Source organism: Alosa pseudoharengus, unplaced genomic scaffold (genome assembly GCF_046254945.1).
Source record: "Alosa pseudoharengus isolate Yale_2024_CS ecotype anadromous, Long Island Sound unplaced genomic scaffold, YU_APseudo_1.1 YU_APseudo_1.1_scf_1, whole genome shotgun sequence".
NCBI classification, from domain to species: domain Eukaryota; kingdom Metazoa; phylum Chordata; class Actinopteri; order Clupeiformes; family Clupeidae; genus Alosa; species Alosa pseudoharengus.
In genome coordinates, this window is record NW_027468564.1 from 41369908 (window position 1) to 41386904 (window position 16997).

Consider the following 16997-nt stretch of genomic DNA (forward strand, 5'->3'; position numbering starts at 1 on the left):
CTTGTTTCTTCATCTCTTGTCAGTTCTGTCATCTGAAGCTGATGAGCATGAGCGTGAACTCTCCAGAAGAAAGGTTCACACTTGGCTTAGTAGTACATGTACCTCTGGATATGACACCGAGGACGATGTCATTGTAGAAAATGAACATACCGGTAGATGACGTATTTGTAGTTTGTCAACTAAGCTTTCTAAAACTGATAGTTCCAGTCCTTGATTGTGATTGGCTGAATCACGTTGTAAAATGCAGCATAAACATACACCTTGATCAAATTTCATTGTATATTACTGCGCTACCATAACTTGATACAAAAGTTAAAGTAGCTGCGTCTCGGCATTGCTTGGCAACCATTCAGATAGGAATATTTCTTGGTGGAAGAATGATTATCGAGGAATAACTCATTATATTTCTAGTTGCTGTGCCTTTGCTTTATGAAACTGTGCCTTTACTTTATGAAAGGTATTTATACACTGTGTGCAAAATTATTAGGCAAGTTGTATTTCTGAAGATTAATTGTATAGTTGAACAAATACAATGATGTCAGTCAATCAAAAATGTTATTAAACCTCAAACCTGAATATTTAACAAAGGGAAAGTGAGTTTTGGCTTTCTCAGGAGAAAATCTATGTGTGCAGAATTATTAGGCAACTATTGGTGTGCAGAATTATTATGCAACTAAATAAGAAACTAAAATTTTCCCACCCCACTTGTTTATTTTCATTTCTAAGAGTAAGAATAAACAAAATAAACAACTCAAAATGTACAAATAAACACTTCTGACATTTCATGAAATATTCAGCGACCAATATAGCCACCCTTCTTTTCAATAACTGTGATGAGCCTTCTGGAGTCTGTTAATTTTTTGATCTGTTGATGATGAACATTTTGTCCAGCAGCAACCACAGCCTCCCAAATGCTGTTCAAAGGGGTGTACTGTCTTCCCTCACTGTAAATCTCACATTTAAGAAGGGTCCACAAGTTCTCAATGGGTTTAGGTCAGGTGAAGAAGGGGGCTATGTCATTATTCTGACATCTTTAAAGTCTTTGCTGGCTAGCCACTCAATGGAGTACCTGGATGCATGTGATGGAGCATTGTCCTGCATACAAAACATGGCCTTCTTGAAGGATGTAGTTTTTTCTGTACCACTGCTTGAAGAAAGTATCTTCTGAAAACGCAGTAGTTTTGGGAGTTGATTTTAAGTCCATCTTCAACCCGAAAAGGTCCAACTAGCTCATCCTTAACAATAGCATCCTTAACAATAGCAGCCCATACTAGCCCTCCACCTTGCTGGCGTCTGACTAAGTGGAGCTCTGTGCCCATTAGTGATCCAGCCACGGGCCCATCTGTCTGTACCGTCAAGAGTCACTCTCATTTCATCTGTCCATAAAACCGTTGAAAAATCTGTCTTCAGATATTTCTTGGCCCAGTCTTAACGTTAAACGTATGAGTCTTAAGTGGTGGTCGTGTTTCAGCCTTTCTTACCTGGGCCATGTCTCTGAGCACTGAACACCTTGTACTTCTGGACACTCCAGGTAGGTTGCATTTCTGGAATAAGGCCGCACTGGGTTCCTGGTAACTTCATGTTTAATTATTCTCACGTCTCTAGCAGTTATTCTGCGCCTTTTTTTCTCCACACGTTTCTTGCAACCCTTTTGACTATTTGCAACAAAACGTTTGATTATTCGGTGATCACGCCTCAATATCTTTGCTTCTTCAAGAGTGCTGCATCCCTGTGAAAGGCATTTTACATTTTTTTGCTTTTCAGAGTCTGTTAAATCTCTTTTTTGGCCCATTTTGTCTGAGGTGAAGAAGCTGCCTAACAATTATGCACACCTTGATTGTAGGGTGTTGATCACTTTAGGCCACACCCTCCCTCATTACACAAATACACATCAACTGATGATGCATAAATCCAATTAGCAGTCAGGTTTATATAGGTTGGAGTTAGAAATATGCATAAAAATGATGATAAGGTAAAAATACTCACTTGCCTAATAATTGTGCACACGGTGTAGTAATAGTTTTAGAAAAGCAATAAGCCACTAAAAGCCATAGGTTACACTGATTCTACAACAGCTAAGGGGGGTTTTAGGCATCAGTGTAGAATCAGTGTAACCTTCGGCCTCTCTGGGCTTATTGCTTACATATACACTCTGATGTCATAGTTGTCCACATCTCTTTCATATAGTCAATATTGTCTTCAACATGTTAAAGAAGGGGTGTGGGCTGCATGGCCAAATAATCTTTACAACTTTAAAGGATTATGTTTAATTATTATTTACTTATCTAATATTTTTTATTGGATCATTTAAGTGTATGTTTGTTATATATTACACATAACACAAAAAACAAAAAAAGTTATAAACATGGATAAGAAAGTAATAACACAAAATACTGAACACAATTTAGATCACTTATGCTACCATAATAGCAATACTAAAAGCTACAAAGTGTGTGATGTACATTCATGTTGGCAATAATTGAACGTTATACAGAACAGTCATAGTCAATTCAAGTCAATTTGGTGTTTGATAGATGGAGTTCATTACTTCTTTTTGAAAGTTACAAAGTAGGAAACTGAAATTGTTTTTGACCACACATAGGACACACTTTTTTGACCACACACTGAGAGAACAGTACAGTAGCTAGAGGAACTGTCTAGAGGAACTGTGAAGCTGATGAATAAGTGGACACTCAAAGGCATTACTGTATGTCACATCTAAATTGTTATTCTGTACTTACAGTATAAGCTGGGCATAAAAGTGTCAGATAAATGTACACGTAAATATAATATTTGTATGTTTCATACATTAAAGAGGGTTTCTGAAATTGTAGTCCAGTGGGTTCAAATGGTTCCATGGTCTGGATATGGGAAATCATTGCCAGTTTGATCTTGGATGGTGCCTTCAAGTGTAACTATAGTCTAATTATGTAAGTAAAATGAAAACAAAGCCTGTGTAAAAAAATAACAAGCTTAAACAGGTGCAGTAACCATCAGCCTCAGCTATTTAAATTAAACAATGTTGTGGTGTGTTACTTAAAACAAAACAAAAGGAAAAAAAGGTTTTCTGTGTCCAGAAAGCTGCCAGCTGTCAGATCGCCTCGGTTCTCAGGCTAAAAAAGAACAGCTCTTTAATGAATTTTCACACAGATTCATCACTCTCAAACAGTGTCAATTCCAAAAACATTTTGACTGGGTAACTGGGCTGGGGCACAGACTCCAGGTGAAAGTAAAATAATACATATTAAAGTATTTGATTCAAAACTAAATGACTGATTATTATTAACAAAATGCATTTTTAATAGCTAACTAAACTGTACAATTATTTTATGTAAAGAAGATTGCTTAAGTCATATGTTGCCATTTTCAAAATTTTCTGCGCCAAAATGAGGCTTTGGTTGTTAAAAGTTATGTGTAATAGCTTACTGCTCTGTATTTTGTACCAACGACGGAACTAAGAACTATTTTTTCATCATGTCCCAAGAGACACAGACATCCATTGGCACTGGATTGCCAAAATAAAGCAAGATGTTGGACGATATTTTGACATTTTGCTGAGGTAGCACACCAATCGTTCTCTTACCTTCTATATGGGTTAGGGGTGTCGAAAATCGATCGAAATCGATCGAAATTACATCTCAATCTCGAACTTTGAACTCAAAGGTAGACTTGACGATGCAGCCACACCCCCAATGTCACGTCCAGTATGTATGCCAAGACGCAAAAACACACACATACACCTCTAATTTGCAGCCAGTTAAAAAATACCCATCAACCGACCGAAATCGAACCCCAAGGAATGCATTAATAGTATTTAAATAACATCAAAAATTAAATCAAATCATGACTTTAAAATCGAAAATGACATTGAATTGAGGCTTTTGAGAACCATGACAGTCTTATGACACTCATGACATGCTTATCCTATTAATATATGCTTGATCTCAGGATCCAAATTCCTTCGTTAGCCCACTTTTTCACGTCCATCATCATGAACATTAATGATAAAGACTCCAAGCCGTCATGATCGTTATCAAAGCAGCTCAAAGTGTGTGACACTGTAGGTGAATGTGGCGCGACAGCAGGTCTACCACCAAAGCCTCCCTTTTGCGCAAAAATGTCCAAAATGGCACTCACGTGACATAAGCGTATTGCCAATAAGTAATTTGACATAAGAAGTAGACTTGTAAATAACATATGTTTTTCTGTAACATCTGAGGTACATAACTTGGTAGATGCAATGACACAAGATAGAAAGTATTTTCAAGTAAAGCAAAAGCCAGCAAGATTTTTTCCCCACATATATTGGCTAGATGTGCATGGATAAAACAACTTAATTACAATGGTAGAAATAGGTTTTTGAGCCCAGGACATGCTAACAAAGAATAACTAAGAATAACATGGACATTCTAAATCATACTACTATCGATGTCACCAGGTGGAGGCGCCTGTGCCACCGCCTCTTTTATGTATTCATATTCTTGTTGACTGTACTGTAGATCACAGGGTCCTCTTCAGTTCTACAGACAAACATAAACATCTCATCACATCATCCTCAAAATGACCAACTGCACATCATTATCAGAGTAACTAAACACACATCACATACAAAGCATCAAAATACATGACACATTACGCCACAGACAAAGTAACAGAATACTACACTGTTGTGCACGTTAGATTAAGACGTAAGGGAACTACCACTCTGACGTTTGAGTCTAGCGGTGTTGGTTGTTATGGAAACAGCTGCTGTGTTTGAGAATAACGTCTCCACCTAGTGGTGATTGTCAGGACCAGTGAAAGGGTCTAATTTAACAAAGTTGCACCCTTATGTCTTACACAAGTGACGGGTTTCAGTATTTTCATGTGACAGTGATTTAGACACTACGATGTTCCCAGTTCCACAAAGAATAGCATGGGCATACTAAATCATACTACTATCAATGTCACCAGGTGGGGGCGCCTGTACCACCGCCTCTTTTATCCACTACACTAAAGAGTCTTTGTCAGCAATAAGGTAAAGTAATGTATGCCAGGACGACAAGACATAACGACCGCTCCTCAAAGTCAAGGATTCGTGCTTGGTAGAACGAGCCCTTCCGAATCAAATACTTCAAAGACGAGGCAAGGCTTCTTAGCATTCGGAAAACACACAATGGAACAAACTAGCAAGTGTGCAGGAAGCTGCAGGTGCATTATTAAAAATCATGTGTGCGCACAGGATTGTGGGTGTTCCAAGCACACAGAGGATACAAGCACCTTTGACTTGGCGAGATTCGATGACGCAATGTCCTTGAAAAAGCGGCTTTGAAGGACCCATCCCCCATTATGTAAGGGAACTACCACTCTGAAGTTTGAGTGTAATGGTGTTGGTTGCTATGGGAACAGCTGCTGTGTTTTGGGTGGGTGTGTATGCGTTGTGAGAGTGGCAAAGATGTGTAAAAGTGTAAAACATATTATCTCTGTTTCTCTCCTAACAAAGTACCACAGACATGGCACATTGCTGTATATTTGTAGATTCAGTTGGTATGGTGAAGGTAAAACTACTCACTGGGAAGTGTCCTTATGGTCTGAAGAAATTCACTGAAGCGTACTCAGTGTCATCCTGTGCTGTTTGGGTGTGAGGATGCTGAACGTCAGTGTATGGGCCCACCTCTGCTTTGTCCGAGCCCTTGAACTTAACACTGGCATACTGGCATTCGTCATTGTCTGCTTCTGCATTTCGTCTGCATGAGGGGTTGGAGGTCAATGTGTTGTGGCTTGAATCTGCCTGCTGGAGGGAAAGAGGAAGTTGTTCAAGCAACAACTCAAAAAAAGGGTCTGGTGAAACCTAGAAACATCCTTTCAGTCTCTCCTCTATCTATCTGTGTCCCATCCAGCATACTGTATGCACAATGCAGTTCTGTGTTATGGGATGGAACTAACCTCACACCTGAAAGAAACCGTTTAACAGGGCAACATTGCTAAAATCCACCATCAGGGACGGATTACACAAATATGGCCCCCTGTGCACAATATCAAAAAAGGCCCCCCCCTCCCCCCGTGCTGTCTTTGATTTCACACAATGAAAATGTAGTACATTATGTCATATATCATAACTCAGGCCCACACAGAAAATAATTCCAGCAGCTGTTTTTATTATTAGGCTGTAACCTCCCTTTGCTGTCCAAACAGTCTACAGCAGGGGTTCCCAACATTTTTCACTAAACAGACCGGACAACAGTTGTCATATTTCTGAGCGGTAGCAGGAACGTTGATAGTAGCTATTTTGTGAGAGGTGGTGGTGATCATATTACGGGGGGTTCGGGGGTGTCTCCCCCGGGAAAGTTTTTAAATTCTGGCTGTTAAATATACCCTTTTAACGCAGAAGGAAGGGGCATACAAACTTTAACAGACCAAGCAAGGCCCGTTTTCTGTCTGACTTGGGTGACGTGAACATTGGCTACCTGCATGATAAGGTTTTCACTTCACTGCTGCTTGACACTACCTTGCATGGAGACATATTTCACGTTAACAGTGGAGATGTTAGCAAAACTAGCGTTTGGTAAATGGAGATGCAGATCATCTCCCTAATGAATTTATTTGCGCAACAGCCCACATTATGCGCTCACCGCATAATCTAGCCTAAATTCATGGCTTTTTTTTTTTTTTTTTTTTAATCCGAGGGCCCCCATTGGCTGAGGGCCCCTGTGCACGTGCACATTTGGCACAAGCATGATCCGTCCCTGGTCACCATGTTCAGGCGGTGGTAGCGTAATAGCTAAGGGCTAGCATGCAATGGCCTAAATTGTGGATTCCACTGTTGTGCCCTTGAGCAAGTTCCTCTGGGCCCTTGTGATATAATTGACAAATGTAAATTGATTTGGATGAAACCGTCTGCTAAATGAATAAATGTATTCTGGCAGTGCCAATAAGGCTGCTTTTAAATGCATTTTAGGCAACTAACTCACTAGTTTTAGACCCAAACTTGTATGTTGCTGCATTGAGATCATAATAATTAGTATAATCCTGCCTGGACCGAATCTACCACGTGTGTCTTCTGAACTTCTGAAGTTCGCCTACAAAAAAGAACCAAAACGGGCATCTTTGCCTAAGGAGATCCGGTTGTTAATTGAAGCTAACTTCCTATGGCAAGTTGCATTGCAAGTTAGTATCCACTCAAAGGCAGAGGACAAAAGTGTGTTCAGGAAAACGTCTGCATTTCAGACTTTTTCATCCCCGCAAGAGTTTAACAGGTGCGATAATTCAAAATCCCCATGTTATTTTCCCGTAGAAAAATCGCCAGATACCGGATGTCAAAGATGGCAGCTTTTTTGTAGGCGGCCTTTGGAGGTCTATTGATTAGTTTGTTTGACATTCTCTCTTTAGCACAGTCGGTATGCTCACCTGTTGTGAAAAAGTTGTGCTTCCTGTTGTGGGGGGAACGCTAGATTTCCGCCTGCTGTTGTGGAGGAGAAGGGATTAGGGCCAGTTGTCATGAAACATCAACAAAATGAACATATGTTACCGTATTACTATATGTTTTACCACATTATTATATTATGAAAGTCATATGAAGGACATTTATTTCTCACCTCAGACACAGAAGGCCGGGGAGCAGTAGGAGAGTCACTACAACAAGGATCCCAATGGCTACATACTTAGCAGAGCCTTGCCCTGTAAATCAGAATATTTAAGCACACTTAATCACAATGTTTCACAATAGTGACCAATCAATATTTGTTGAGTATTGTTGGGCTATTTGCCATTACTGTGATAGGACAGTGAAGTGACTGAAAGACTAAGGAACTAATTATTGATTTTAGAAAGCAGTGCCCCCTCTTCTCCCCACTATCACTGATGGTCAACCAGTTGAGACAGTACAAGAGTATAAGTAGTTTGACATAATTATTTTTGATCCATACACTTATGCTGTTTGTGCCAAAGCCCATCAGCGCATGTACTTTTTATCGCAAACTGAAGAATTTTAACATTAATCTCACTTTTATGAGAATGTTTTCATTATCAGCACCACAGCTTCAAAGATGGATCCTCTTCAGTTTGCATATCGTGCCAAAAGAGGGGTGGATGATGCCAAAATCTACATATTGAATGCCATCCATGAACATGTACAGTAGAAAGCCCAAATTCTTTTGCCCGACTCCTATTTGCAGATTTCTCGTCTGCCTTTAACACCATTCAACCTCACACGCTGGCTAAAAAACGTATGGACTATTTCAACCTGGATCATCAGCTAATTCTGTGGATTACAGACTTTCTGACCCAAAGAACACAGACTGTGCTGGTCAACAAGAGGTTCTCTGACATCAGATACACGTCCACTGGCTCACCCCAGGGTTGTGTCCTCTCACCACTACTTTTCATCTTGTACACAGATGACTTTAGAAGCCTCCATGCTGATCGTCATCTAGTGAAGTTTGCTGATGATACTGTTCTCCTTTCCCTGCTACATGGCTCTGTCCAAGATCACGGGCCTGTCCTCAGTGAGTTTGTGGAATGGTGTGATAGCTCCTTTTTGGAACAGGAAGATTCTCAGCATTTTTTACACCTCCTTTATTGAAAGTATACTGACCTTTTCATCCATGTGCTGGTTTCACTCCCTCTCAGTCAAAAATAAGAAACACCTCCAGAGCATTGTGAACACATAAACGGAGATACAAGAGCCAAGGAGCAGGACCGGAGCACTCAATGCTTAAAGTGATTTTTATTCGAGCAAACTACTCCTGGAAAAAGAAGGCCCAATCTATTGCAGCTGACCCCAGCCATCCCTGTCCTGCCAGTTTAAAAGCTACTCCCCTCAGGCTGTAGGTACTCCATGCCCAGATGCAGGTCTAATAGACTCAGAAACTCTTTTATCCTGACTTCCATTTCCATTTATTTATTATTGTGTTAGATACTGTGGGTATTTATGTTGTTATGTATTGTTGTGTTAGATCCTGTGGGTATTTATGTTGTTATGTATTGTTGTGTTAGATCCTGTGGGTATTTATGTTGTTATGTATTGTTGTGTTAGATCCTGTGGGTATTTATGTTGTTATGTATTGTTGTGTTAGATCCTGTGGGTATTTATGTTGTTATGTTGTTGTGTTAGATACTGTGGGTATTTATGTTGTTATGTATTGCTGTGTTAGATCCTGTGGGTATTTATGTTGTTATGTATTGTTGTGTTAGATACTGTGGGTATTTATGTTGTTATGTATTGTTGTGTTAGATACTGTGGGTATTTATGTTGTTATGTATTGTTGTGTTAGATACTGTGGGTATTTATGTTGTGATGTTGTTGTGTGTCTTGTCCTTATGTCAGTCTGCTGGCTGTGCAAATAATTGCCCCTCGGGGACAATAAAGTTACCTTGACCTTGACAGGAAACGAGTGGGAGAGAGAGATTGGGTAGGTTCAAGAAATGACCTGGGTCGGACTCGAACCCAGGTCCCTGTGGGACCCAAATGTGGTACAGGTGCTTTAATCACTCTACACACTGGGCCAGATGTACTAAAATTTTGAGAAAAAAGCGCAGACTGCCTGTCGCAGGAGCTGAGAATGGCTATTTTCTATTTTCTGTGTCATGCATATGCATTCATAGGAGGGTCATGGCAAAGTGGGAGTGTCACGCAAACACAGGGGAGGAGAAGTGCTAATAGCGATTCATTATTCCGCCATATGTATGAAAACAGCGCACGTCTGTTTTGCGGTGAAAAAACTTGCGCCTGTTAAAAGCAGGTGTACGGTAATCCAAATTGCGGTAAATGTATCTGTTTGCTTATGTTGACAATTAAGAAAAGTTATTGCACTGCTTTACAACAAGTGTTTCACATGCACTGCTTTAAAAAATATAAGTGTTCTGTTTATTATTCTGTTTTAGTTCACACGCATGAACCTTATGTTCTGTTTATAATTCCGCTTTTAAGTTGCCAGACATGCTGAGTCACACAACTTGTGCAAAGTTGTGCAAATCAACCGTAGAGGAATGGAAAGAAATTCATGACAGCTGTCTTGAAATGTGCTGTCTGACCAAAAGGTCTCATGTCTCAAAATGTACTGTTTGACCCAAATATCAAGATTTGTAAACGCAATGTTGTCTCAGGCCACTCAATTTAAATGTTGCTTTAGGCCATGTGTTAACTGTCACACTGTGATTGTGTAACCAGAACATATAAAAGGAAGTTTGCCTGCAGAACATGTCATGTTAATGCAAATGAACGGCAAACTCTGAAATATAGCCTGAAGTGAGATATTATTATCATTGGGACAACAGGGGACCAGGGGTATATAAAAAATTCCGATTGTAGCTTACAGCAGCCGACTATTTAAGTCAAGTTTATAACACTGTGGCACCAAGTGTCTTCTGCCCCACGGCTGCGCGCGAATGTAGGCCTAGTTTTGTTGGTAAACGGGAAACCCATCAGAGCAGCCGCTCCACAAACGTGTCTTAATTAACGTCATGCAGTTAACAAGGTGGGAAGGAGATTTTCAACCGTAGCACCTTTACTGAATTTAAGCAGACATTCTCTTATGTTTCGAAGTGCATTTGGGGGCAGTTTATTAGCTTCTATAAGGGGAAAATTCTGAGGATCAAGGCATGCTAGATTGGCAATTCCCCGTGCTGAAGGAAGTAGACGCATTCGGTTTTGAAATTCCCAGAAGTCATTGCTTCATGTAGCCTAACTTTTGTAAACCATTAATAAAATAAAAGATACAGGCAGCATATTTATTGTATTCCAATTTCAAACAATGCACTTTTAAATCATTTGATTGAATAAGGTTACAAAAGAATGTAGACTGATGTAAATATTGAAGGTCACCATGACTGTAGTATAGAGACTCATGTCTGGTATAAATACTGATCAGGTTCCTACTATGAAGGAGGAAATGGGAGTTCGAGATAAATGGCTTATTCAAAGCCATGTAACACTATTGATGCTTGATAGTGGGCCGAGAGATATTGTAAAACCGTCTTTACGATAAATGGGCCGCGGCCGCGCAAACCCGACAAGCATGCCGCTCCGTGATTGGCCGGCCCAAACGGCCCACGAGGGGCCGCGGCCCTTCTGGCATCTGCCCAAATGCCAGACCGTCCAGTCCGTCACTGCTGGCTCCTGTCTTTTTTTGATTCTTTGATTCTTTTTAATGTCGCAATTGGTTAACTCAACTGCGCTTCTGGTTCAGCTGTGGGCATGCAATTAGCGTTGTAGAGGGGGCTGGGATGGGTGGTGATGAGCACTGTTTACGTAATAAAGTGACAGCTTAGTAAATTCCATGCAATATGGCAAAGCACAGCGTTTGCTGTCTGCACATAGAAAAACTCGGTATTAGCGCTTTCTCTGTACATCCGGCCCACTATATCATATACATTCATAGTAGCATGTTTACTTAGAAGTAGGCCTAGGCCTATAGGCCTCCAAACAGGAGGGAAACCATAGTTTGTCATATGACTGCAAAACTGACTGACCCACGATGGTTAAAAAATCTGACATGTCTCTTCAAAAAGAATATGCGTAGTCATGCTGAATTTGTGAATAACAGTATGCCAGTGAAGAGGGCAGTTTAAACAGGTGATCTTACCTGCTATTGGCACTGACACAGCAGCTGAGTGCTGTTCACCAACACTATTCTGTGCAACACAGTAGTAGAGTCCACTGGTCTCGTAGCTGATGTTAGCGATGATGTAACTCTGGCCTCCTCCTAGCAGTGAGATTTGAGTTCCCGTCTTCCTGTACAAGGTGTAGGTGTGTACCGGTGGATTGGCATCACTCCGGCAGGTCAGATTCACCGACTCACCCAACACTATTTCACCAAGGTGATCCACAATCACAAGCACAGTGGTGTTTCGTGGTGGATCTACCGACACAAACACCCAAAATAACATTCAGACTGTTTCCCCCCTTATCTATTCGGTCCATTTCAAAGGGTGACCATTTTTTAACCTTTAACCCATTTATAACCTTTGTTGACATTCATCAGTTAAATTTTATTAAACAGTAAATATCCAGTAGCTACTCTCTCACATACATCTGACATCTAAAGCAGCCTCAGGTGATTGATGTTGTTCATGTCCTCTAACAGCACAGGAGTAGCTGCCTGCATCCTCACTGCTGACTGGGTTTAGGTGGAGGGTGTTGTTGATGGCTCTGTGTCTGGTAGGCTGTGTGTTCTTGTACCAGATGAAGCTGGTGTCGGCCTTAAGGTTGCAGCTGGTGTCACAGGTCAGTGTCACATTGCCTCCCTCAGTAACTGTATCAGCTGTCATTGACACCTGCAGATCTGGAACAAATGGTAGGGGTTACTGTCTTAAACCTTTGTCATATACCATAGCTTCATATACTTCATATATTCAAATATACCATAGTTTACAATATAAAACTTTGATCATATATTACAACTCTGATGTACTTACCTGGGACTGAAATTGTCACCAATCCACCAGAGATGGCTTCTTTTGTTTTCTTTGTCACGTATCTGAATCGATATTGTCCTGAATCAGTTTCTCTCACGTCTCTGATTCTCAGAGTGCAGTTATGCTCCTCAGTACTGAGATGTTCCACTCTGCTCTTATAGTCTTCCTCCAGACGCAGGTCTATAAGAACCTTACGCTTCTTATCCTCTCTGTACCAGAATGATTTGGTGACTGTCTGGTCTGTGGGGAATCCGTATATGCAGGGAATATCCACCGTTGAGCCCCTCAAGACACAGAAGCTGGTGGACGAGTAGGACACTCCCCAACAGTCCTTATGTGGAGTAGCTGGATCGGAAAACAGGATACATTAAAGTGTTCAAATAAACTTCTCACTCTCACACACACACACAATTACATCTGAATCAACCTGATTTATCTAATGCTTCTGATACTGACAATCAACATAAATGAAAGGCAAGAAGCCCAGTAGTCCATCAGTTCAGACTCCAAAGTTAATGTGTTAAAATGAACCTTTACCTTCATCCATTTTAGTGTACTACAGTATTCAATTATTCAAGTAGTCAATTATATTACAAATACAGTACAGTACAATGTCAATTATATTTCAAGGCACAACAGGGAATTGAACTTAAAACGTTTCAGGCTACTGCATGCTGCATGCTAGCCCAGCTCCTTATAGCCACTACACTACCATCGCCCCAATGAATGAAGATTAAAATGGGTCTGTTGGTCTTGGCTTAGTTAGTGTAACATAGGTATTCCCTAGGATCACAGGGTCCTATTCCCAGATAACATGACAAAAGCTCCATATGCTACCCAGTTCTATAGTCCAATTTCCCAGGGTTTTATGTCCCCCTGTCTAGCATAGCATATTATTCAGGTAATTAAAAAAGTTTCCTAACACTGTATTCGCTTCACACGATATGGGTAACTGTGTGTGTATTGCCCAGCTCTGCTATTATATATATATATATATATATATATATATATATATATATATACAGTATTACATGGTTGGAGTGACGGCAAGAAACAGGTGCACATCAGGGGTGTCTAGAGTCTAGAGATTTGAATATCTTTCATCCTTATACATAGTTTCAAGCTACAAGTAGGCCTAGTCTTTAGCTTCCACCATTGTGGTTGAACCTTCTGATTACTTTTGCAAAAGAAGAGGGGGTGGGGCTGCAATAATAGCTCTATAACAGCATGCATCACCACAGCACCCATTTTATAGTGCAAAATACACTCTCACTTGATCCTGGTTTAAAACACTTACCACTACAAATAAAGCTATGAATCAAGCAACAAGTGTACTTACCTGAAACACTGAGAGAAACTCCATCTTTGCCTTGTAAGTATGTGAATTTGGCCGTTATAATTCTGTACTCATATACACCAGAGTCACTAGGAATCAGATTGCTTATCTTCACTCTACACTCACGAGAGTCATACTCAATACGAGGTTCAGATGCTTTCACACATGTAGGATGTTTCTGACCATCGATTTTACACCAATATCCTGATCTAAAACTGTAATCTGGTGTAAGTGTGTAATTGCAGTTAAGGACCACGACTGAGCCTGTGAGAACACAGATGTTCTGAGGAGAGTAGGTCACAGTGAGGGGTGGTTGGCCATGAAGACCTGAAACACAAACACACTCATCATGGGTGCACACACTCACTCTACATAACTCACTGACTTACTCACTCAATCAATCACACACATGCTCTCTCTCTCTCTCTCTCTCTCTCTCTCTCTCTCTCTCTCTCTCTCTCTCTCTCTCTCTCTCTCTCTCTCTCTCTGTCACACACACACACACACACACACACACACACACAAACACATACACAAACACACACACTCGCACACAAACAAATGAAGAATCAGAACTTTCCTAAGTTACCACTGTCAGCAACAACAGTATTAAACTGATGCACACTCCCACAAACATAAGATAAAGCAACCCAAGCAAGATATCAGTGTTACAATATGATGTACATACCCAGTGTGTATAACAGCAGAATGATGCATCTGATTCTGTGCATTTTCTTGTGCATAATGAAAACCTGCCAGGATGTTAATGTATTTTAGAAAAAGTCTAATGACTGACTAATGGAATCAGAGTTTTATTCATATATACAGTATCATCATCATAATAATCGTCATCATCTCAACTCGGCAATATATGTTTTTTTCACTTGTCTATTCATTTCATTATAAAATAAGAATGTTTGTGTTGATTCTTACCCCAGCTGATACTTTGTCTGTGACTTCAGTGAATCTTAGAGGAACTGAATGCAGCTCAAAGAAAACGGAGGGTTTAGTGCTCTGATGAGGCCATTTCTACTTCCTCATTTCACTGACACACTCTCTCTCTCTCTCTCTCTCTCTCTCTCTCTCTCACACACACACACACACACACACACACTGTATAACAATGTACATGTGTCACTTCATAAGGACCTTATATATAAAAAGGATGTATGTACACCGTATTAAAAGCACATCAAATGTGCATTGTTATTCTGTTTAGGTTCTCTGTTCATAATATCTTTCCCACTTCTGATACCAATGTGTCAGAGCCAGAACCAGGACGAACCGTTCGTGGATAAGAGAAGTAAGACTTTGTTGCGGAAGATGGGCTGCGTCTGTGACTTCAGTGAATCTAGATGAACTAAATGCAGCTCAAAGAAAACGGAGGGTTTAGTGCTTTGCTTTTCTACTTCCTCATTTCACTGTCTTACACATTTATTATAATCGCCACGCAGCGAAGCGGCGGTCATATGGGTTTAGTCAAGAGTTTTTTTCATCCGTTTTTTTTAAAAATAAATTACACGGCATAAAGCCCTTGTCTCGTTAAACACCATGGGTCTCCAACATGTTGCTCTCAAGCTACCCATAGCCGCCCCCTTTTGAGCTTGCCAGAGGCTGAAGAAGTAGGCTACTACATTTAAACACAATTGTTGCCGCGAGGCATTCCAGCCTACGAATTTAATAAAAAGTAAACCATGCATAATTAAAAAAATAACTCAATTTAGGCTACTTGGCTACGCAATAAGGTTTCCATTAGAGCACAGTGCACGTTCAGTGAATGAGTGAAAGGGCCTTGTCCCACAATAAACAGCCAACACTTTTTCAACTACACAAAACTTTACAGTGATCATCAAATACCCCCTAGATTTAAGTGCCCATCAGTCTCAACATTTGACTGTATAATAAAAGTCCAAAAGTAAATTAAATCCCATACCAAACTGAAAATCGCCTGCTTTTGATAGCGTGGTATGCCGCTCCAAACGAAACGCATGTCTCACAATAAAACGCACAATGTAAGAAATAAAGGTGCCTCGAATAAGCCTGCCCCAAACTAGATGTACCGCAGAGCGGTACACAATATGACCACCGCCCAGCCCAGCACGTTTTCCACAAAAATAAGTCACGCTGAAAGGCATATATGATTCTAACTGTCTCACTGAATTGCATTATGCACACTCAATTCTCACTGGTATCTGCTAGACAACAAGTACTAAAACATGATTAGTTTATAGATTTCACATGTAAAATACATTTTATACAACCCCACCTCCATCTTGCCTGTTCATAATTCTGAGAAATTCTTAAATTGTGTGCATGTGTGCGTGTACATGTTTATGTTTATGTGTGTGTGGGTGGGTGGGTGGGTGTGTGTGCGTGCATGTGCATGTGCTTGTGTGTTTGCCTGTTTATGTGACTGTATGTGTGCATGTGCATGCATGCGTATATATGTCTACTGTGTGAGTATGTGTCATACGTAGGATTACTGTGAATGTATGTGTGTGCGTGTGTATCTGTTTATGCACATGTGTGCATATGGAATGGGTTTACATGACCCCTGGAGGCAAACATATGCAAAAAATTGGTCATCCTAGGCCCTACGGTTCTCAAGATATTCACAGAAAACTGTGTCTGCCCTACCCTCCTTTCTGGAGGTCCAGTCCAGCGGGGGGGCTACAGATCAAAACGAAAAACGATGGTTCCATGCTATCCATGTGGGACTATCCATGTGGGGTCTTTCAGTGTCCCGGGAATCCTTGTTGGTACTGTCACTAAATGTACACATACATTATTTTATTGTAAGGCCCCCCATGAACAAAAGTCCACGAAACTTGGCATGCATTCGCAGGGTGTCATAATGATCCTACACTTTCAATTTCATGCAGTTTTGACCATGTCAGCTAGCCTAGAAATCTAGACGTGCCCATAGCGGCAGCAAATTACATTTGCTGCCAGGGCTAGTCTAGCACCTCTCCGTTGGCTTGTGAGCTCCAGAAATCGAAACTTAATCAGGCCAATGAAATTGTGTATAGAGTCGTTAGGTGGGCTTAACATAATGATTGATGGCAGACTTGCAACGGTTTGGCTTGAATTCCCTGCTACTTGAAAACAAATAAGATGTATGTTGCTGTTGGCGAACAGTGTGACACGAGTTAAGCTTTTATTAAGTTGGCAAACATTTGAACTAGCCAACTAGCTCCGCTGGTGGGAAACGCATGGGACTCATAGCGCTGCCGCTGTCTTATTGCGTGCAGAGGGAATTTGAAAGACA

General features: G+C 40.6%; 1 protein-coding gene across 1 annotated transcript; it reads right to left on the reverse strand.

Moving 5' to 3' along the window:
- Positions 1-24: 24 nt before the first annotated feature.
- On the reverse strand, positions 25-14694 carry LOC143128147 (HEPACAM family member 2-like). Its single transcript, XM_076289820.1, has 9 exons — positions 14663-14694; positions 14418-14481; positions 13733-14056; positions 12394-12738; positions 12009-12260; positions 11562-11837; positions 7575-7656; positions 7387-7441; positions 25-5773 (listed from the first exon to the last, which is right to left on the reverse strand). The coding sequence occupies exons 2-9, from the start codon at positions 14470-14472 to the stop codon at positions 5564-5566; spliced, it is 1599 nt and encodes a 532-aa protein (XP_076145935.1). The 5' UTR covers positions 14473-14481; positions 14663-14694; the 3' UTR covers positions 25-5563.
- Between the last annotated feature and the right edge of the window lie 2303 nt (positions 14695-16997).